At 44.9% G+C, this 24,050-nt stretch overlaps 1 protein-coding gene across 4 annotated transcripts in view; it reads left to right on the top strand.

The window, feature by feature from the left end:
• Positions 1-24,050, top strand: part of NEK6 (NIMA related kinase 6) — a 157,532-nt gene that overhangs the window by 128,903 nt on the left and 4,579 nt on the right. For all 4 annotated transcript variants that reach the window (XM_083161002.1, XM_083160999.1, XM_083161001.1 and 1 more), the window contains 3 exons: positions 7,433-7,540; positions 11,308-11,402; positions 20,168-20,281. In XM_083161002.1, the coding sequence (XP_083017128.1) occupies positions 7,433-7,540; positions 11,308-11,402; positions 20,168-20,281 (317 nt within the window). The remainder of the gene's footprint in view (positions 1-7,432; positions 7,541-11,307; positions 11,403-20,167; positions 20,282-24,050) is intronic.

Genomic DNA, 24,050 nt, shown 5'->3' with positions numbered 1-24,050 from the left:
GCAATATCTCTCTCTCTCTCCCGTTCTCCTCACCCTGTTACCTCTGAACATTTTGTTTCATCCGTCCTTTGAAGCCTTGCTGTGATTGGACCCGATGAAACTGTCAGAGGGTGATTTGTTTTGATTCCCTTCTAAAAGTCTCGGCACATCACAGCTGTGAAGCGTTGAATACAAAGGCATCGATCAGAGTTGTTTTTCTTGTGTTTAGGGCATTGGGACACATGGCATCGTGAAGCCGTACGTGTTTTCTGTGAAAGTTATCTAAACCAGCTTCCAATGCACAGCAACCATTACTACCCAGAGATATAGAATGCTGAACGTCTTCCTCTAGAACAGTAGTGGGAAGTAGTGTTCCTTCTAGGAACTGGGCAGGGAGCGGACCAGGCCCGCAGACGTCAGCGTTGTGGGCGGGTCCAGCCCGTCAACATCACCAAAGGGGTCCCGGCCACCGCCGTCACCAAAGGAGACGGGTCAGGCCCACCGACATCATCAAAGGGGACGGGCTCCGCCGAAGCAACTGCTGTGGAAGCACTGGGCATCTACGGCGGCGCTGGGCTTCCTTGTGCACATCGGCAGGGACAGGCAGCAGGCTCTTCTAGCAGGGCGGGGTGCAGATTCCCGCTAGTGTTCAGCCTAGCATGAACACTAGGGAACAGGCGGTCTTCTCAACCATTGCGTTTTCCCCCGTGGTCCTCTGATAGGGTGCCGGATGACCTCCCGACAGTTGGGACTCCTACGCTGTCTGTACTGATATCGGAAACCCGACTGTTAAATGCCCGACAGTCGGGATCCCAACCAACCGCACTAGAGGGAGAATAGAACCTGTGGCGATTCACCAAGCCCGAGCTCGCCCCCCTGTCGGAGCACTGGCAGTCGGCTTTCCGATGTCTTACACTGACTGTTGGAATCCCAAATGTTGGCCCGGCATACCACACCCCTGACCGCAGCCATAGGATGATGTTCTGGCCACATGATGTGATCTGAAGGAGTGACTCTGTACGTTGTAGGCTGCACAGATCTGAAAGCGACACATGCTTAGGATCTCTGTAATTATAGAATCCGGGAATGCTGTTTACTAAGGATATTTGCTACTTTTGCTATGCAAAATATTTAAATTGTGTTCACAAGTTCATGCAGACTATGGACATACTTGTAATACATAATGGGAACATTCACTGAATGTAGCTCCCAAAAGGAATTCTAGTAATGTTAGAGTTATGGAATGAACCAGCGTCCTATCACAGGGTTGTCATGAGCTTTCTGTTCACGCAGACACCCAATCTGAGTGCATAGATCACAGTGTACCGGGTAAGAAATGCTGTGTACTGATGGGATATTTGCAGGGAGGCTCAGTCAAATATATTATGAATAAGATTATGTAGTATGGGGGATGGTGTAATGGTTACATTACTGCCTCACAGCGCTGAGGTCATGGGTTCTATCCCCACCATGTGTTATATATACGGGCAGTACGGACGGTGTAATGGTTAGCATTACTGCCTCACAGCACTGAGGTCATGGGTTCTATCCCCACCATGTGTTATATATACGGGGCAGTACGGATGGTGTAATGGTTATCATTACTGCCTCACAGTGCTAAGGTCATGGGTTCTATCCCCACCATGTGTTATATATACGGGGCAGTACGGACGGTATAATGGTTAGCATTACCACCTCACAGTGCTGAGGTCATGGGTTATATCCCCACCATGTGTTATATATACGGGGCAGTACGGATGGTGTAATGGTTACATTACTGCCTCACTGCGCTGAGGTCATGGGTTCTATTCCCACCATGTGTTATATATACGGGGCATTACGGATGGTGTAATGGTTAGCATTACTGCCTCACAGCGCTGAGGTCATGGGTTCTATCCCCACTATGTGTTATATATACAGGGCAGTACGGACGGTGTAATGGTTACATTACTGCCTCACAGCGCTGAGGTCATGGGTTCTATCCCCACCATGTGTTATATATACGGGCAGTACGGACGGTGTAATGGTTAGCATTACTGCCTCACAGCACTGAGGTCATGGGTTCTATCCCCACCATGTGTTATATATACGGGGCAGTACGGACGGTGGAATGGTTATCATTACTGCCTCACAGTGCTAAGGTCATGGGTTCTATCCCCACCATGTGTTATATATACGGGGCAGTACGGACGGTATAATGGTTAGCATTACCACCTCACAGCGCTGAGGTCATGGGTTATATCCCCACCATGTGTTATATATACGGGGCAGTACGGATGGTGTAATGGTTACATTACTGCCTCACTGCGCTGAGGTCATGGGTTCTATTCCCACCATGTGTTATATATACGGGGCATTACGGATGGTGTAATGGTTAGCATTACTGCCTCACAGCGCTGAGGTCATGGGTTCTATCCCCACCATGTGTTATATATACGGGGCAGTACGGATGGTGTAATGGTTAGTATTACTGCCTCACATCACTGAGGTCATTGGTTCTATTCCCACTATGTGTTATATATACGTAGCAGTACGGATGGTGTAATGGGTAGCATTACTGCCCCACAGCACTGAGGTCATGGGTTCTATACCCACCATGTGTTATATATACGGGGCAGTACGGATGGTGTAATGGTTAGCATTACTGCCTCACAGCGCTGAGGTCATGGGTTCTATTCCCACCATGTGTTATATATACGGGGCAGTACGGATGGTGTAATGGTTAGCATTACTGCCTCACAGCGCTGAGGTCATGGGTTCTATTCCCACCATGTGTTATATATACGGGGCAGTACGGACGGTGTAATGGTTAGCATTACTGCCTCACAGCACTGAGGTCATGGGTTCTGTTCCCACCATGTGTTATATATACAGGGCAGTACGGACGGTGTAATGGTTACATTACTGCCTCACAGCACTGAGGTCATGGGTTCTATTCCCACCATGTGTTATATATACAGGGCAGTACGGACGGTGTAATGGTTAGCATTACTGCCTCACAGCACTGAGGTCATGGGTTCTATTCCCACCATGTGTTATATATACGGGGCAGTACGGATGGTGTAATGGTTAGCATTACTGCCTCACAGCGCTGAGGTCATGGGTTATATCCCTACCATGTGTTATATATACGGGGCAGTACGGACGGTGTAATGGTTACATTACTGCCTCACAGCGCTGAGGTCATGGGTTATATCCCCACCATGTGTTATATATACGGGGCAGTACGGACGGTGTAATGGTTACATTACTGCCTCACAGCGCTGAGGTCATGGGTTCTATCCCCACCATGTGTTATATATACGGGGCAGTACGGATGGTGTAATGGTTAGCATTACTGCCTCACAGTGCTGAGGTCATGGGTTCTATCCCCACCATGTGTTATATATACGGGGCAGTACGGATGGTGTAATGGTTAGCATTACTGCCTCACAGTGCTGAGGTCATGGGTTCTATTCCCACCATGTGTTATATATACGGGGCAGTACGGATGGTGTAATGGTTACATTACTGGCTCACAGCACTGAGGTCATGGGTTCTATCCCCACCATGTGTTATATATACGGGGCAGTACGGATGGTGTAATGGTTAGCATTACTGCCTCACAGTGCTGAGGTCATGGGTTCTATCCCCACCATGTGTTATATATACGGGGCAGTACGGATGGTGTAATGGTTACATTACTGGCTCACAGCACTGAGGTCATGGGTTCTATTCCCACCATGTGTTATATATGCGGGCAGTACGGACGGTGTAATGGTTAGCATTACTGCCTCACAGTGCTGAGGTCACGGGTTCTATTCCCACTATGTGTTATATATATGGGGCAGTATGGACAGTGTAATGGTTATTATTACTGCCTCACAGCACTGAGGTCATGGGTTCTATCCCCACCATGTGTTATATATACGGGGCAGTACGGATGGTGTAGTGGTTATAGCATTACTGCCTCACAGCGCTGAGGTCATGGGTTCTATCCCCACCATGTGTTATATATACGGGGCAGTACGGATGGTGTAATGGTTAGCATTACTGCCTCACAGCGCTGAGGTCATGGGTTTTATCCCCACCATGTGTTATATATATGGGGCAGTACGGACGGTGTAATGGTTACATTACTGCCTCACAGCGCTGAGGTCATGGGTTCTATCCCCACCATGTGTTATATATACGGGGCAGTATGGACAGTGTAATGGTTAGCATTGCTGCCTCACAGCACTGAGGTCATGGGTTCTGTTCCCACCATGTGTTATATATACAGGGCAGTACGGACGGTGTAATGGTTAGCATTACTGCCTCACAGCACTGAGGTCATGGGTTCTATCCCCACCATGTGTTATATATACGGGCAGTACGGACGGTGTAATGGTTAGCATTACTGCCTCACAGCACTGAGGTCATGGGTTCTATCCCCACCATGTGTTATATATACGGGGCAGTACGGACGGTGGAATGGTTATCATTACTGCCTCACATCACTGAGGTCATTGGTTCTATTCCCACTATGTGTTATATATACGTAGCAGTACGGATGGTGTAATGGGTAGCATTACTGCCCCACAGCACTGAGGTCATGGGTTCTATACCCACCATGTGTTATATATACGGGGCAGTACGGATGGTGTAATGGTTAGCATTACTGCCTCACAGCACTGAGGTCATGGGTTCTATTCCCACCATGTGTTATATATACGGGGCAGTACGGATGGTGTAATGGTTAGCATTACTGCCTCACAGCGCTGAGGTCATGGGTTCTATTCCCACCATGTGTTATATATACGGGGCAGTACGGACGGTGTAATGGTTAGCATTACTGCCTCACAGCACTGAGGTCATGGGTTCTATACCCACCATGTGTTATATATACGGGGCAGTACGGATGGTGTAATGGTTAGCATTACTGCCTCACAGCACTGAGGTCATGGGTTCTGTTCCCACCATGTGTTATATATACAGGGCAGTACGGACGGTGTAATGGTTACATTACTGCCTCACAGCACTGAGGTCATGGGTTCTATTCCCACCATGTGTTATATATACAGGGCAGTACGGACGGTGTAATGGTTAGCATTACTGCCTCACAGCACTGAGGTCATGGGTTCTATTCCCACCATGTGTTATATATACGGGGCAGTACGGATGGTGTAATGGTTAGCATTACTGCCTCACAGCGCTGAGGTCATGGGTTATATCCCTACCATGTGTTATATATACGGGGCAGTACGGACGGTGTAATGGTTACATTACTGCCTCACAGCGCTGAGGTCATGGGTTATATCCCCACCATGTGTTATATATACGGGGCAGTACGGACGGTGTAATGGTTACATTACTGCCTCACAGCGCTGAGGTCATGGGTTCTATCCCCACCATGTGTTATATATACGGGGCAGTACGGATGGTGTAATGGTTAGCATTACTGCCTCACAGTGCTGAGGTCATGGGTTCTATCCCCACCATGTGTTATATATACGGGGCAGTACGGATGGTGTAATGGTTAGCATTACTGCCTCACAGTGCTGAGGTCATGGGTTCTATTCCCACCATGTGTTATATATACGGGGCAGTACGGATGGTGTAATGGTTACATTACTGGCTCACAGCACTGAGGTCATGGGTTCTATCCCCACCATGTGTTATATATACGGGGCAGTACGGATGGTGTAATGGTTAGCATTACTGCCTCACAGTGCTGAGGTCATGGGTTCTATCCCCACCATGTGTTATATATACGGGGCAGTACGGATGGTGTAATGGTTACATTACTGGCTCACAGCACTGAGGTCATGGGTTCTATTTCCACCATGTGTTATATATGCGGGCAGTACGGACGGTGTAATGGTTAGCATTACTGCCTCACAGTGCTGAGGTCACGGGTTCTATTCCCACTATGTGTTATATATATGGGGCAGTATGGACAGTGTAATGGTTATTATTACTGCCTCACAGCACTGAGGTCATGGGTTCTATCCCTACCATGTGTTATATATACGGGGCAGTACGGACGGTGTAATGGTTACATTACTGCCTCACAGCGCTGAGGTCATGGGTTCTATCCCCACCATGTGTTATATATACTGGGCAGTACGGACGGTGTAATGGTTAGCATTACTGCCTCACAGCACTGAGGTCATGGGTTCTATCCCCACCATGTGTTATATATACAGGGCAGTACGGATGGTGTAATGGTTACATTACTGCCTCACAGCACTGAGGTCATGGGTTCTATCTCCACCATGTGTTATATATACACGGGGCAGTACGGATGGTTTAATGGTTAGCATTACTGCCTCACAGCACTGAGGTCATGGGTTCTATCCCCACTATGTGTTATATATACGGGCAGTACGGATGGTGTATTGGTTACATTACTGCCTCACAGCACTGAGGTCATGGGTTCTATCCCCACCATGTTATATATATGGGGCAGTACGGACTGTGTAATGGTTAGTATTACTGCCTCACAGCGCTGAGGTCATGGGTTCTATCCCCACCATGTTATATATATGGGGCAGTACGGACTGTGTAATGGTTAGTATTACTGCCTCACAGTACTGAGGTCATGGGTTCTATCCCCACTATGTGTTATATATACGGGCAGTACGGATGGTGTAATGGTTACATTACTGCCTCACAGCACTGAGGTCATGGGTTCTATCCCCACCATGTGTTATATATACAGGGCAGTACGGATAGTGTAATGGTTACATTACTGCCTCACAGCACTGAGGTCATGGGTTCTATTACCACCATTGCTCTAACTGTGCAGAGTTTGTATATTCTCCCCGTGCTTGTGTGGGTTTCCTCTGGGTACTCCGGTTTCCTCCCACAATCCAAAAATATACTGGTAGGCTAATTGGTCTCCCAACAAAATTAAACATAGAATGTCTGTGTGCGTGTACATGTGGTAGGGAATATAGATTGTAAGCTCCACTGGGGCAGGGACTGATGTGAATGTTCAAATATTCTCTGTAAAGTGCTGTGGAATATGTGTGCGTTATATAAGAAACTGGTAATAAATAAATATTAGTACTTAGTACTTCAGCCCTTGGTGTGGTATGAAAGCTGATGGTCGGGATCCTGACAGTCCGTAGTATACTGACATCGGAATCCCAGACGCTGGTATTCTGACATCGGGGAACTCAAAAATGTTCAGCGGGCTCAGTGGCTCTCTATGCTAGCCGCAGGTTGTGTGGGGGTCGTGGACGATTGGCTCCTGTTGGTCGGAATGGCGACTTAAACAGTTGGGATTCCGACTGTCGGCATCCTGACTGCCGGCGACTCATCCGGCACCTTCCTTTGGGTCTTTAGCCGTCCTTCTATTATGGTGCAGTAAATCCCCTTTCCCAGGCTACAGGCTCACATATTGATCAGCCTATTACAGTATATCATGATAACCTGTAACAAGACATGCATAAAGTGAAGTCTATAAATAGTGTTTGTTGTTCCACAGATATAAAGCCTGCAAATGTCTTCATAACAGCCACCGGAGTCGTGAAATTAGGAGATCTCGGCCTCGGACGATTCTTCAGCTCCAAAACCACCGCGGCACATTCCTTGGGTACGGTATCTGTCTTCTCTCCCTCCCTCTTGCAATAGTCTCTAATGAAAGTTGACTGTACAGGTCTGATGCAGTAATACTGATGAACACTGGCTGACCCACCTGATGCTCAGCACTGATGTTACTGTTCACAATCTCTCCGCCAAAGCGGCAGTCTCCCTATTAGTGCACAGATCTGTTTAACTGACCAACATTAACCCATCAAGAATATGGAGGATAGTACACAGCAGGTGGAAATCCCGAATGTGCACCCTTCCCCACTCTTTTGAAGGATTACAACCCTGAAATAGTATACGTACTATCTCCCATGGCATGCTAACAGTTCATGTTTTAAGATTATACATGTTTAAGCACAGGTAAATTAATTCATCTTTTTTTTATTATTATTTCGCTATCTGTGCCCAAACATTGAAATCCATAAAACCTAGACTGTTGGGGTACCTTCTGTACCTTGTTTGGGAACCACTTTGCTACCCTGTAAAAGAGCAGATAAAGTGCTTTCTGAAGTATATTCCTTACATGTTACAGGAAAATTTTAATTTCCAGTATTTCTATGTGTATGTACAGATGCTAACTTCTGCGCAATGGTGTGACTCCGTACCGCCAAGCATATTTTAGTTTAACATTTCCATCAAAATACATCTTATTCGCAAATGCAAATATGTCACCCAAAAATCTTATGCTGATTAAAATGCTATGCAGCGTGCCTAAATTCTGTGTGCTACCACGACGACATCTGCAGGCAGATTGCTTTTTAACATTCACTTGTGTATAATAGGCATGCCGTATATTATTTTAATCAGCATACGCTGCTTGTGCCTCCTGTTCGCATCGCTTGGCATCTCATAGAAAAAGACGGCCGGCGAAACCGAGTCACGGCACTTGTGTCCTTCATAGCGCGCATAGGACAGACGTATGTGGACACATCTGTACATGTATCAGTTTCTGACAGGAATAGATTTATTTTCTTGTGATTAGTTTAATTGTTTGCTCTACTTAAACTAGATGAAATTAGCTCGGAAAAAAGGTCGACCACCTAAAACATCGATGTCAATGAGAACATCTAGCTCACTGCATTTGGTTCGAATATTTAATTTACTCAAACTTATTTTCACGTTATTTTACGACCTTAAAAATAGCCGTATTATTTGACCTAGAACGTGGCAATATCGAGGTGAGGCCACCCAGTAATTTACATTTTCACTAGAGGTATTGTCCGTCCAGATTTTATATGCATACATATTTGTTAAGGCTTTTCTTTTGAATGTCCGTACAGTTTTTGGATAAACATTTTTTTTTTCATAATAAAAAGAAAAAACCCACATCAGGCCCTATTAAGATCATGTCAGGCAGAATGAGCCCAAAATATGATAGTGTCCACTTAATGATGAGATATTCTGCGACAGCTGCACTTATTATATTAATGAGGAAAAACTGGGATTCCACAAGTCACTGTCCCCGGCATGTCAGTCAGGGGAGCAGGCCAGGCAGATATAAAAGGGTAACTACCTCATGACAGCAAGGCACATATTAAGCTGCACACAGAAACCTGGCGCAGAAACGCGTTACGGTACTGTCTACATACAAGAGTCACGGCATTACAGTATGTCAATAATAATAATTTACATCTATAGCCCTGAAACGGGAGTTGTTTTTAGTGTTAGGTGTACACATTTGTATTTGTCGTCATGCAATGGATGATGTATAAAAAAAGAAATCGGGCTAACAGATACCTGTACATCGGTTTTTAGAAATCAAAATTATTATTGGCAAAAGTTAGGTACAGTACATGCTTTAAGATGTTGGCCAACGTAGACCTATTCAGGACACACAAAACAAACCCGAAAACAGCCGTTGTACAGCCGTCTTACTACCCAATAATCGGCTAGTTCTAAACAATCATATTGACGGTGTCTCTACACTGCATTTCCTGAATGACCCCAATTTGCAGCCCTGGGTATATCAGGAGCCGATCCTGTGGGTTTTGAAATGACCGTTGGTCCCTAGTGCAGCATACACACTAACTACGACCCAATATCTGTCAGATCGGCCTGAAATTTCTATACTTAGCACTCAGCTTGTATGAACTTTCCCATTATCAGATGCAAAGATTATGCCCTCAGTTTGTACCGTTCGTAGCCAAAATGTTAAGTAATTAATACAAATAAGTTGATTGGGGTTATTGTGGTAGTCTAGCTTAGAACCATGTAGTACTGAGTAACCTACGGGGCAGGATTAGGGGAAGCTTGTCCCCTATATGGTAATATAATGTAAGCAATGTGTGATTGCGCGGTCATGCTTCACTGGTAGATCCACTTTGTTTTTGTGATTCTACTAATTGGTTCTAGTTTTGTCCTATATTTTATGAATACTTTTTATTAGGGAAGACTTTATCATCTACAGATTGCAATTTGGTTTAGAAGCAATAACACATAACTTACCGCTAGTGTAAGCAAACTCCTCACTTAGTAATAAGGCACTCCAATATTTTATGCCTAGACCTTTAATTGCCTCAGGAAAGTTCATAATGCCCCACGGGGAGTAATTATTTGCTGGTCAGCTGAGCGCCAGTTGGAGGACACGGGGACACATGTATTGGGTCACCTGCCCCTCTGGTCGCATGTACCGCAGCGGTAGCATTCAGACATTTGTACATCACATGTGCTAATCCCTCTCAGAAATATGGATGTGATTGCACTAATCAATTTTTTACCTGTCACCGATCCCATGCACATTCCAAGAAGACTGGGATCAGTGTCCGCAGAATTCCCCTTTTATATTCTCCTCCCACGTGTTTTCCTGATCCCGCTAGATGTTCTCCTGCATATGCTGTAAATAAGACCGCAGAATGCCCTTACTGCTACGATTTACTGCTACGATTTACTGCTACGATTTACCTGGGTAAATTTGCCATGTTTGTACATATACAGACAGACATTTATTGAGGCGGCTAAGTATGCCTATGTAACTATGGGATTCGGTCATTTGTTCTGCAGCATGATGGTCGACATAGGAATAGGTCGACAAATGTTTCTAGGTTGAAAGGTCATTAGTTCGACAGAGTCTAGGTCAACAGTAAAGGTCGACATGGGGTTTTTCACAGTTTTATGTGCCGACAGGCGGTATTTTATGCTCTACCATCCACTAGGGCGTGGTGGGAGAATAAAATAGTGTGCCGAGCCATGTGAGGGGATGCGGTGCACTTTAAATTGTGTCCATGTCGACTGTGTTGACATTCAGGTAAAAAAAACTGTGAAAAAACACCATATCGACCTTTTGACTGTTAATTTCGCTTTAGAGAGGAGCCAGCTCACTTTGCTGTATGAAATCTAGGTAATTGTCCTTTGCACAGCTGTGTTCTGTGTAGTATTCCACCTATTGTATGAGTATGACCTACATAAAGGTAATGCATCCAATATCTGTACCTAGCCTGTTAGTGTACTCTACTTTTGAGTGAAGCAGATTATACAGATGTGTCCACTTGTATCTTTTGCCACATGCCTGTTGCAGCGGATCATGGTGCGGGCATACATGAGACTTTACGCAACCCGGTATGGCGTTCCTGCAATGCGTGCGCATTGTGGCAAAAATACCACTGGGCACATCTATATACTCTCTGGCTGTTATACATTGACTATTTAAAATGGTTCTCTTTGGAATGACCGTACTGCAGTAATAAGCGTGAAGAGATGACACTGAAAGCCGCACATCGCCGTTATGTACAAGGCACAGGTAAATGTGGAATGATGTCTCTGTCTTTGCTGCAGTGGGAACACCTTATTACATGTCCCCAGAGAGAATACACGAAAACGGCTACAATTTCAAGTCGGATATCTGGTCCTTGGGCTGCCTGTTGTATGAAGTGAGTATTATTGGCCTAAATACAAAAAATATATATATTATGGAATTTGATTTTTTTTGCAAAGCCTTGAAATGAAAATCTTTACCAAACCCTAAATATAACCCAGTGATACCAACCTTTTGCCCAATATTGTGTAACCCCGACAGCCAATATATTTGTCTTATGTAAATTGCTTCTGTTACCCCCATATCAGTTGGATCCACCGTGTCTCTGTTCTTTGTAATAATGTCAGTAAGCACCGGCTCACATTCCCTGACACTGAACATACACCCAGCCTGTAATGTCCTGCACCCCCTCACCATAGGGGCCTGATACAGGGGGACAGAGCATGTGCACACTTCTGCTTCCTCCGCTGGCAGAGATCCTATATTTGGCTGATAAATGCTATATGGCTGTAAGACAAATCCAGATGGCAGTACGTGAATATACAGCTGTTACTCTTGTAGTATTAATTGCACATAACACACATCCTGATTCATCTGTTAGTATAACATTCAGTCCACACAAAGGAAGAATGGTCATTAGTCGCAAATGGGAAAGAAAAATGTCTGCTTTCCCGGTACTCCGAGTCTGAGTTACTGATAGTCCTAGGAGCTTACAGAAAGGTTTAATGCTCTGTCCGTTTCATGGCAAGCTATGGGCCTGATTCCGAGAAGGACACTGTGAAGATGCACGCAGCGGCTGTGCTAAAATATGGGGAAGCAGCAAGAGGCGTCTTTAGCAGGAATATGCCCACTGCAAGACTTAGTGGTCCGCTGCCGTTCCCAAAGACACAGCATCGGTTCATCAGGATGGACCCCCGCTCTCTAAGTAACCCCCAGATTACTGAGAATGGCCAGGAAATGTACGTTTCATGGTCATCAACACCCCCCCCCCCCCCCCCCCCCTCATTATCAAGGACGATTTCTGTCATCAACCCCAAATGCCGGCAGCATAGCAATCATGTGGTGGCATTAGGGAAATGGAACACAGCCCCAGATCTGTACATGCACACTACATGTATCCTATCCGACCTCGCTCCCCGCCACCGGGAGGGTGGGCCAAGTCAGAGGTCGGACAAGCAGCAGGTCCAACCTCTGGCTCAGCTCCAGTGTGCACGGGACCATGCATCGCACCCGTGGAGAACATCAAACACATACAGTTTTGGCCAATTTCCCGGCCCAAATTGGACAAGTGTATGACCACCTTAAGATCTTGGTGAAAGAAAATAGATTTGATTGATATTTAAAAATAAAACAAAAAGAATAGACAAAAAACAAGGCCTATGGGCTACAAGTACACTACGGCCTGACCATTCGGAGTCTCCTGATGTTTCTCATAGTCTTCATAGAATCCTGCTTGGGAGCACTGGCATATCTAAAATGGGTCCAGGGTAGCCACAAACTGCACAACCTGCACCCGCTTAATCATACTCACCTCTCCATCGGTCTGGCCAAAAACACTGGGGGAAAAAGGCAGCCGCGGTCATTTTCCATTGATTCGTGCATGCGCAGTAGAGGTGTCCCCAGGAATGCGGTGCAGGAACCATTTTCCCAGAGACCTGCACATGCGCACAGTAGACTCTGGCACCATCTTGAAGTCTACGGCACTGCTGGAGAAGAGGGCCTCCTCCTCTCTAAAAGCTCCTCCGCTTGGGAAGTATGATTTTTCTTAGTATCCGATGTCACAGGTTCTCAAACTCGGTCCTCAGGACCCCACACAGTGCATGTTTTGCAGGTCTCCTCATAGAATCACAAGTGATATAATTACCTCCACCTGTGGCTATTTTCAAATGTGTCAGTGAGTAATGAGTGCACCTGTGCTCCTGCCGGTGTGACCTGCAAACCATTTACTGTGTGGGGTCCTGCGGACCGAGTTTGAGAACCACTACTCTATGTTCCTTATATCATTGGTTCCCAAAGTTGGTTCTCTAGACACTCTAACAGTACATGTTTTAAGGATTTCCTGGCTTGCGCACATGAGACTTAACAGTAACTCCATCAATGTGCTCAATCTTGTATGTCCTTAAAACGTGAATGTCGGGGTGCCCTGAGGACTGCGTTTTGGCACCACTGCTTTATATTATTTTACACTAATGTGGTAGACGGGATGTTGCTGAAACCAGTGCTTTTACCACGGTTGACTTCACTGCGGAATCATTTGGTTTACAGACAGCACTGATTGCCACTGCGGCAACTACAGGGTTAACCTCCGCATCATCGTTAGTGTCTGAGCAACGCAATGTTTCCTTAGACTCTACTTCACTTTAATACACATTATTACATTTCCCTGTCAATTCCACAAACTCTGCAGCCAGTCGCAGATTTTAATAGAACCCTCACCACTCCATTGGCATGACATGTTTCCCTGAGATTTCGGGGAGTCTGTCATCTAGATGAATCAGAGGAGATAAAAATAAGTTTTCCCCTGTCTAGCTACAAGCAATGCCGTTACCGGCCTTAACAAGACGGGCAATTTAGGCAAAAACACAGCAATTCCCAATTTCCCTAAACCAGCCGCGTGAGTGGTGGGCCCATTTATGTAAGGGTATCTGGCCGTTCGGCTGTAATTGTTCTAATCAAAATGTCAAAATGTAGCTCAAACCCTGCATCACAAACACTTATTAGGGACACACACAATGCCTGAAGTCTCTCTCCTCTGTTCCAACTCTTGGTTATTTAAGTCAGAATTTATGAGGCTTTCTATTTGAGGTTTAGGTCACTACGTTCAGCCGTATCAAAGTAAATGTAATAAGGACTATTTGTGACTCGAGTTCGTCTTGCAGTCTCGGCAAATTTGCGGTCTTGTTAATGCAGTGCAAGCACAACAGCTGATAATGGCGTAATTGAGATCGTTTCCATTTTAAGATCTCTGATGTATTGTTACTTAACCCATATGCTCCCAGAGTTAGCTCATTTATTTATTCCCGGGGAAAGACTGTATACGTTGGAGGGTTTGGTGACGAAAGGCAAAATTAACAAAAGTAAATGCCTGCTTTGTTTTCATGGCATAAACCGAATGACGCTTGGGCAGAGAACAGTGTACAGATCAAAAGAGATTAAAGTCCATTCCTGGAGCAGGCATTGTGTCTCAGTCTCCCACATCAATGAGCACACACACGTACAAATGGAAAATGAGATGGCATCTGAAAACTGCGTATCCCATCCAGTCATTGCTATTCCTGCATCTGTGAATTCGCCTAGGCGGGTGTTCTAGCCTGTTAGGGTCAGATACTACATACAGCCTGGCAATGGTTAATGCCAGCGTGGACATTTGTCTATTGTGCTAAACAAAATAAGGGTGTTTTCGATAATATATCCAAAAGTTACTGCTTGGTAATTGTATATAGTATTATGTACAATTACCAAGCAGTAACTTTTGGATACATTATCTATGATGAAACTTAATGCTATTTGTTTCAATTTCCATTTACACGATTTAATCTCTTTTGGGCAGCACAGAAGGTGTAATGGTTAGCATTACCGCCTCATATCACTGAGGTCATGGGTTCCATTCCCACCATGGCCCTAACTGTGCGGAGTTTGTGTATTTCCCCGCGCTTGCGTGGGTTTCCTCCGGGTACTCCAGTTTCCTCCCACAATCCAAAAATATACTGGTAGGTTAATTGGCTCCCAACAAAATTAACCCTAGAATGTGTGTGTGTGTGTGTGTGTGTGTGTGCGTGTACATGCGGTAGGGAATATAGATTATAAGCTCCACTGGGGTTCAAAATATTATCTGTAAAGCGCTGCGGAATATGCGCGCACTATATAAATAACTGGTAATACATAAATCGGTTTTGGTATTGTGACTATATTCATAATAATTATTAATGATACCATTTATATAATAACCTGTATAGAGCAAGGCCTGCTTGATTTAAATGTATATTACACTCCATGCAATTTATTTAATACAGGCATATAGGTCATTAATCAAATAATAAGGTTGATAAAGATAGTGCCCTTTATTATCTATGTTGGAACATATTCCAAAGTAGACTGGTGTAGGGACCGTTAAATGGAGGTGCGCTATATCGCCCTCTTATGTATAAAAGGTGGTACTGCAACAGTTATACATTTGCTGCCTGGCCAGCCTGCAAATTGTAGTCCGTTAAACTTAATACATGAACATTATTATTGATGGCAACATCACATATGTAATAGCCAGGGATTTCTGGTTACTTTACTTTAAAATGAGGCTAAATCGGGAGGATTGCAACGATTCCTGCAATTTGTAGGTTATTGTATATGGGCCAATATTTGTGTCCTCTTTTAAGAACTATAATACTTGTTCCAAAGAATTGGGTAATACACTCTATTAAAACCATCTAAATGTAAACGACACATTGTTAAATGCACTGAATCTGTGTTGTAGATTGTTAATAATGGTGTTTCTGTGACATTGCAATAAGCCAGCACCGCAAAGGGGCAGCGTTAGCGGTGGGGATCTCTTCTATTCTTTATTCCGCTCTTGTCACAATGGGGGTTTAATGTCTGTCATGGAAGGACCGTCGTTCTGCATTGACTCCCTGTCACAATGCATAGTAATGAACACAATACCTAACCTAAGGACATAAGGGCAGAATAATTATCAAATAATCCCTTATTAAAATCCTAACGAGAAGCATTAAACATCAGCCAAGGAAAGGCCCCGAAACAAGCTGAGCCGAGTGCGCTGCTCACAGCAAAACAGGATAATATCAACAATTACTCAATATAAGCTCATTAAGACAGGGGGCCTCAAAATGGCTCGGTGCTGGGGGGGGGGGGGGGGGGGGACAGTGAAGGACAGTGACAAGGAGCTCTCCAATCACATAATGGTTTAATAAGCAGCTGGGACACAGTGAGGGGTTGTACACAGTGGGAGCATGCTGCTGCTGCTGCTGCTTACGGAACCTGGAGGCGAGATTAACCCCTAAGGTGCAAACGAGACAGCATAGATTACAGGGACAAATGGGTTACTTTTGTGTGTGTGTGTATATATTCTAGTTGTTTAGCTATAACCCTACCCTGCAGAATTGCACCATTGTTTCCCAGTGTTAAGGTGCCCATACACGTTGCGATAACAGCGTGCAATGCAAAGCATTATCAGGCGAAACGCATGCGATTTGCGTGCGATGTGATCCCCGGGCAGTACAAAAAGTATGTGCAGCACATACATTTTGTCCTGTGCGATGCCCACGGGAGCGCGCGTCGCATTGCACGCTGCTTATCGCAACGTGTATGGGCACCTTGAGGGTTAATTATCTATCAGTGGATCTGGCACTCTGTCCTAAGGAACCCACACAGATCATGTTTTCCAGGTTGCCCGGTAGGTGCATTGTGTATCCTCAACCCTCACATTTAAAAAATACACAGGGAGACCTGGAAAACACGAACTGTGTGCGGTCCTGAGGACCGAGTTTGTGTCATATAGATGATTAAGATTCTGTGTCATTTAATTGGAATATATGATGTGCACAGTACAGAGAGGTTGGAAATAAAACAACTCTGGAAATAATAAGATTGTCCTGTGTGTTTCCTTCCTGTGGAACACCGGTGGTAGAGCCCTCTCTCTGTAGAAAAGTCTACAGGTTTTTCATCCCCTCCAAAATGAGGCTATTGCTGAAATATTTAGTGTTTTTACTTTTGAAAGTACTGAGCTGTTCTCCTATGCCAAACGCCTTTACACAGTCATACACACGGTGACACTTATACCTCTTTCACACCGCACTTGTTAAACGGTATATTGCTGTTTTTTTTCCATTTTAAAACATTTAAGGCTGCAGTGGGAATGCACGAGAGTTAATTTACCGGTTAAAGATAACCGGTATTTTTAAAACGTTTAAAAGCAGAGTCCTACACGTTTCAGAGCCGTTTTTTATGCATTGAGAATGGATCTGAAACGGTATTTAGTAAAAACAGATTACAGACCTGTCCCCTGCATTCTGCCCTGAAACGTGTTCAGGGTATTAAACGGGTTAACTGATGTGAATGGTATTTAAAACGGTAATCTACTGCAATGTGAAGGCTCAGACCCGTTTTAAATATCGTTTCAAAATACCGTTTTTCAAAATGTTTAGGCAGTGTGAAAGTGGTATCATTTAGATGCAGGTGTTTTTTCAACTGGATGGAGTAAGTATGCACTTCAGGAAAGTGTACTGCATGGGTTGGGGCGATTTTAATATGTCTGTTAGGGGCAGTTGAGTTTTTGGCACTCTGCTTCTGGAACAGTTGTAAAGGAACTTTGTGGTGGAGTGGCTTTGCTCATTTTTTGGGAACCACGAGTATAGCTTGAGGGGGGCCCGTATGTTCTGCCCAGGTGATTTCCCGCCCAGTAGAACAGTTAGATCTTTTTAAACAGTTTTAACTCTAAGGGTTATTCAATCCTGGCCAATATTTCCAATAGTCGAAAATACTGGCCAGGACCTATTCAATCCCGGCAGTTTTCATCCGGGACTCGCCACTGCAAACTCTGTTCTTTGAAAAGCCAAATCTGCATCGGTGGAAACGGACGCTAAATTGTCGAATAAGCGTCTATTACACCTAAACAGACGTGAATTCGCCAAATGTTGGGAAAATAAAAAAAGATAAATTGAGTAGGTATGATTATGAATTTGATCGAAAACTGGTGATATTTCCGACTTTCGGAAAGATCGGCTAGGATTGAACGCCCCCCTAAGGTAGATACTATCCGCAGCAATTGAATACCCGTCTAAGGGAGATACTGACCCTAAATCTTTAATTCTATAGTACTGTACTGTATAAAGACACTTTTGGATAGAGTAAAAGAACTCACCAAACTACAAAGTCCTGGCGCTTACTATTAAAAACTAAAAAAGAGAGTATCTCTGAAATTTCACTCGAACCAGCTGCTGCATGCACCAAGTGAGTTTGCCGGAGCTGACGGAAAGAGGTGGACACAGAAATAGAAAATTAAGATGCTTTGTGCTGCTGGATGAATTAATTGCTGAGTATATCTGCCGAATAAAAATAAATCCGGACACACTGTTTAAATTGTAACAATTTGATGGCATTAAAAATTTATCACACATGTAACCAAATACATATACACATAAATAAACAGATACAAATGATCTAAAAGGTAGCTCAGTCCATATAGAATGGCACTAGAGGTAAGGGGTCTCCAGATCTATAGGAAAAGCAGCATATATTTAGCAGCAATAGTAGTTCGGTGCATATTAGGGAGGTCCGCACATTCAAGGGTTAATAAGCCGATAAAGTGAAGGGAGCCCGTCCTTTAGCATGTAAGCAGGACACGCAGATAGTGTTAGGTGGCAAAGTCTGTTATCACAGTAGGCGATATTAGTTGTGGATTTTTTACCCTTGCAAAATAAAGACAGGGAGCGTACAAGTTGGTGTATTGCTCACCTATATAGAAGCGGTACCCGGTCCCTCTTTGTAAAAGTTCCACAGCCCACCGGCTGTTTTTGGTGCCGTAGATAATAGCCGGTAATTTGTAGACACGCAGTGCAGGTCCGGAGTGCAAAGCCGCATTCATCTTGTCCGTCTTGAGAAAGTTTCCTGCGAACAAGTGGTTACGAAACGCGTTGACATCAGCATTACTTCCTGTGGGGTTTCCCGATCGCCATACCCGACTACTGCACGCTGTGCCCCGTATCCTTATTTGAGCGTCTGCTTTAACTAAATAACAGCACGCTTCTATATAGGTGAGCAATACACCAACTTGTACGCTCCCTGTCTTTATTTGCAAGGGTAAAAAATCCACAACTAATATCGCCTACTGTGATAACAGACTTTGCCACCTAACACTATCTGCGTGTCCTGCTTACATGCTAAAGGACGGGCTCCCTTCACTTTACCGGCATATTAACCCTTGAATGTGCGGACCTCCCTAATATGCACCGAACTACTATTGCTGCTAAATATATGCTGCTTCTCCTATAGATCTGGAGACCCCTTACCTCTAGTGCCATTCTATATGGACTGAGCTACATTTTAGATCATTTGTACCTACTCTGATATTTTTGCTGTCTTCTATCTTTTGGCTCTTTTTTTATTGAAGCAACAACTTCTTGATCTAAATAGATTTTTTGCATGATTGTTCAGGAAATACCCACGACTGGAATGTTTTGGGCACTTTAATCACGCCATCAGTAACTTTACAAATCCTCTCTGACACCCGAGCACGTTCTACATTAAACCAACTGAAAGTGCTACATGTGGCATTCGATGTTTTACCAGCATAGAGCAGAGTTATGGTATGCTAGGTTGACACCCATCGGTCGACAGTGAGTAGATGCACACCTATGGTTGACCGGGTCTAAAGGTTGACACCAGATTTAGGTTGACCATGGGAAGGTCAAAAGATCAATCAAGTTTTTTTTTTTTTTTTTATTGTCCCGAATGTCGACACAGTCGACATGGACACTAAAAAAGTGCTCCGCGTCCCCTCACTCGCCTTACTATTCTCCCTGTATGCTCTAGTGGAAAGTGAAAAATCATGTTGAACTTCCCATGGTCAACCTGAAGCTTGTGTCGACATTTAGACCCCGTCGACCATTCATAGGTGTCAACTACTCACTGTCGACCTTATGAATATCTACCTAGGGACAGTCGACCTAGGGTCCGGATACCATAGAGCAGATTGATGCTGCTTATAATGGGCAGTGCAGGTGTGACACCGGCCTTACAGACCCCTCGCTCTTCTTACTACTGAATTTATCGGGATGACAAGTTGTGTTACTTTTATGCACTTTGTATTGTATTGTGTTCCTGCAAAGCTTTTCTATGTTTTAATTAGTGTCACCTTACTTTGTGCAGATGGCAGCACTTCAGAGTCCTTTCTACGGAGACAAAATGAACTTGTTTTCTCTGTGCCAGAAGATAGAACGGTGCGAGTACCCTCCCCTGCCCACAGAACACTACTCAGAAAAGGTAAGTGTGACAATGATCAGCGGCCATCTGTCACCTGGCGTCACTCTGTCTGGCTCCGGCGTTTCTTGTATTTATGCCATGCGGTTGGCTATGCCGTGCAAGCTAAGGTGACATAAAAGGGACATGTCCGCTACACGGAACCATTCTGCAGCAGTAAATAACACCGCGGACCCCTGACAGCGAACGCCCCCAGCGGATGAGGCCTTTACGCTATTACTGTAGGCTGCGGTATTTCAATCATGGTCGGTTACGTTTGGCAGCTCAGTAAAACATGTTGGTTTTTGAAAAATATATAAAACCTGTTCCAATGGCTATTTAAAAGGACATCCTGTATGTGCGCGGTTAACCCTTCCTTCCCAAATGACATGTTCTGTAGCTTTAAATATCCGCAGCGTGTGTGTGTATGGAGTGTTTCTCCCCGCTCCGTATTTCATGCTCCTGTGACACGCAGGCTTCTGTATTTGCCTGTTGGCTTCTGGAATTAGTGTAAGTTGACAGATGTGTTTCCTGTCTGTACAATTACTGTCTGTCCACCTCCCTCTGGCAGTGCTAAAGAGCACATGTAAGTACAGTGATACAGCTGAGGGTGCGAAGGAGTGTTTAAGGCTCCAAAGCACCAGCTCAGGCAGAGCCAGGCTCCAGATGGCGTGCGTGCACTATTAGCACAGCGCCAGAGTGAGAGTGCGTAGGGGCGAGCCCTTTGGCTCCGGTTTAGCTGTCTGTACAGGCTGCTTCTGCCAGGAAATGTAGCACGTTTTCTTTCTTTCTTTTTTTTTGTTGTAAGAGATTTGATTCTGCGTGAGATAATCTTCTCTATAAAGAACACAGAGCCGCCCGTAGATTGAAACCCATAGCCAGATCCTAGCTGACCCTTTCTACCTGCTGATCCTTGGCCTTCATTTATATTCTGGTTTGTGCTATGTCTATCCAAAGCACTCTCAGGGGGATGTCCATGTATCCACCATGGCTTATGATCCATAATCCTTCCTGAAATTACCCCAGAGTATGCTACGCTACTGCATTGTACATTTTTATCTCTGTGTGTGTGTGTGTGTGTGTGTGTGTGTGTGTGTGTATGTATATATATATATATATATATATATATATATATATATATATATATATATATATATATATATATATATATATATATATATATATATACACACACACACATGCATGAATGCATTAAAACATTTAAGTGCATGCTGCCATTTGTATGCTCTTAATTTTATTAATGAAGAAAATGTCTCAGAACCATATAATTTTGGGGCATCAGTGGTGTAACTATTGTCCCGCAGCCCCCACGGTGGTGGGGAGGCGCTAAGAAGGTGTGGGCGCCGGGGGGTCTGCGGGGCTATAGTTACCTGCTGTCGTCCACCTGCCGGCGCTTCTGTCAGGTCCCGGCTCCTGCCCTCCCCCCTCCTTACCCCATTGTCGCTGCCTTTAACCCGTACATGCAGATCTGTCGGGTCCCCGGCTCTCCCGGCTCCAGCTGCTAATAAAAAAGTGACACTCCGCCTCCTCTAGCATCCTCAAAAACTGTCTGCATTATGGGGGCAGACATTTTCCGAGTGTCACTTTTTATTAGCACCTGGAGCCGGGAGAGCCGGGGACCCGACAGATCTGCATGTCCAGGTTAGAGGCGGTGGCAACGGGGTAAGCGGGGTATTAACTGTTCTACGGAGTTTGTGTATGCTCCCTGTGTTTGCGTGGGTTTCCTCCGGGTACTCCGGTTTCCTCCCACAATCCAAAAATATACAGGTTAATTGGCTCCCAACAAATTAACCCTAGAATGTTTGTGTGTGCATGTACATGTGGTAGGGAATATAGAGTGTAAGCTTCACTGGGGCAGGGACTGATGTGAATGTTCAAATATTCTCTGTACAGCGCTGCGGAATATGTGTGCGCTATAGAAGAAACAGATAATAATAATAATGTTTTACAGTCTATATTTCTGATGTTCCACGGTTCCTTGAGCCCCAGACTATAACCATTACATAGGAATACGCTAAAGGGAACATACGATTGTATCACCCCCCCCTCCGCCTTATAGTGACCCCTGCATTTGAAAGCACAGAGCTACTGTAGTTGTATAATGCACAAACTGACCTATTTACCCCACTGACTATAAATATCTTCTGCTAAACCCAATGCTCACTTATGTTGTGTTTCCAGTTTGGGATTCTAACCTTTTATTTTACATTTTTGGAGGCTGTCAGGGGAGCCTGCCTAATGTTAAAGGGGCACAATGGGTGCAGGGAAGACATGGGCCATGCGTTACATTATTGGAGAGATTACCAGAAGCTGGTCGGGGCTCTACATCTTACCCCCTTGTACTGGTCTCTCTTCATTCTGCTCCAGGTTTGTGGGATGAATATCAGGGAGAGTCGATGGTAGTTACTATGGCCCCAATGCTGAGCTGCGATCAAAGCAAGAAACTGCCCCCTGGACAAACTATGGTGCACTGCAAGGGGTGCAAATGCTTTTAAAGTGCAATTCACGAACATCCAATTTACCACTAATTGTCAGCTAATTACTGCATGCAGCGGGAAAAGGCTGTTCAATGAAATAGCTGTTTCCTTGCACCGGCATTAATGCGCAGAGATTGCGGAATGAGGGGGTTTTCCACCCATGTCATCTCCCGATTTACACCCTTTTTCCTCCAGACTTTCCCTTGTAGCTCCTGAATCTGCAAGGAAAGACTCCACCCTCTGGGATTACTGTGCAGCCTTAATCCCCGCGAATGAAATTGACTCAGTGCGGTAATGTGCTACTTATACCGCGTACCCATGACATATGACAGTCCATAACGCTTACATCATCTCGTGTGTACCCTCTATCACAATGCCAGTGTGCACTCGCGGGACGGCCATTGTTATTTTGATCTTTGGAAGCTGTGTATACAGTATATTGATAACGACAGCACACTCCCGGATGTGGCCACTGACTATATGTTTTGTAAAATCGCACAATGTGTGCGCACTGTATCATTTATCTGGGAGTTCAAGAGAAATTACTGACAACATTGCCTCATTTACACGTCGTCTAAAGGTCCATACACCCTGGGTGATTTTCCCGGGGGTGGCCGACTTTCCGCAGCAGGACAATATGGAAAGACGTCCACCCCGTCGCTCACCTGGTAATACCAGCAGATGAGCGGCAGTGGCCGGCGATGATACGGGAGCGCACTCACCGCTGACACATACACACTGGGCGGCTCAAAAAACAAAACTGCCCTGCTTTCAGCTCAAAGTCGCCCAGTGTGTACCGGCCTGAATGTGTACCCAGCTTTAGTGATTAGCTTGTATCTCTCTGCATGTTGCATCTGCCCCTCCAGCAGCGCAGCTTGGTTTGAGTTACTTGGTGCTTTTGTGCATTGTTCCCACCTCAGAACCAGCCCTGTGGGTCTGCGCTATAGAATCTATATTCCTTTACACGTTGTGTTTCTGCACTAACATGGAAAGTGTGACTAAGTTATCTGTATGGCTAACCGGCAACAATGTGACAACTGTCTCCTCTGTGACCTCATGGCCCAATCTATATAACATATAGATGTGCGCACAGGACCAGACAAAGCACATCCAGGCGAGTTCTATCTACCTAGCCGAAATCCATTGTGTACAATGTCTGGAAATGTGACCTTGGAATGGTGGGACAATGATTGTACAGGCACTGGCCACACCTCTGTGAGAAGTGGGGTAACCTTCCTATGTGGAAAAAGAATGAGTAAATTTATTGTTCCACATTTGAACCACACAAGGTATCC

The sequence above is a fragment of the Crinia signifera genome, chromosome 9 (genome assembly GCF_055691185.1).
Source record: "Crinia signifera chromosome 9, ASM5569118v1, whole genome shotgun sequence".
NCBI lineage: Eukaryota > Metazoa > Chordata > Amphibia > Anura > Myobatrachidae > Crinia > Crinia signifera.
This window is presented reverse-complemented; position numbering and strand designations above follow the sequence as displayed.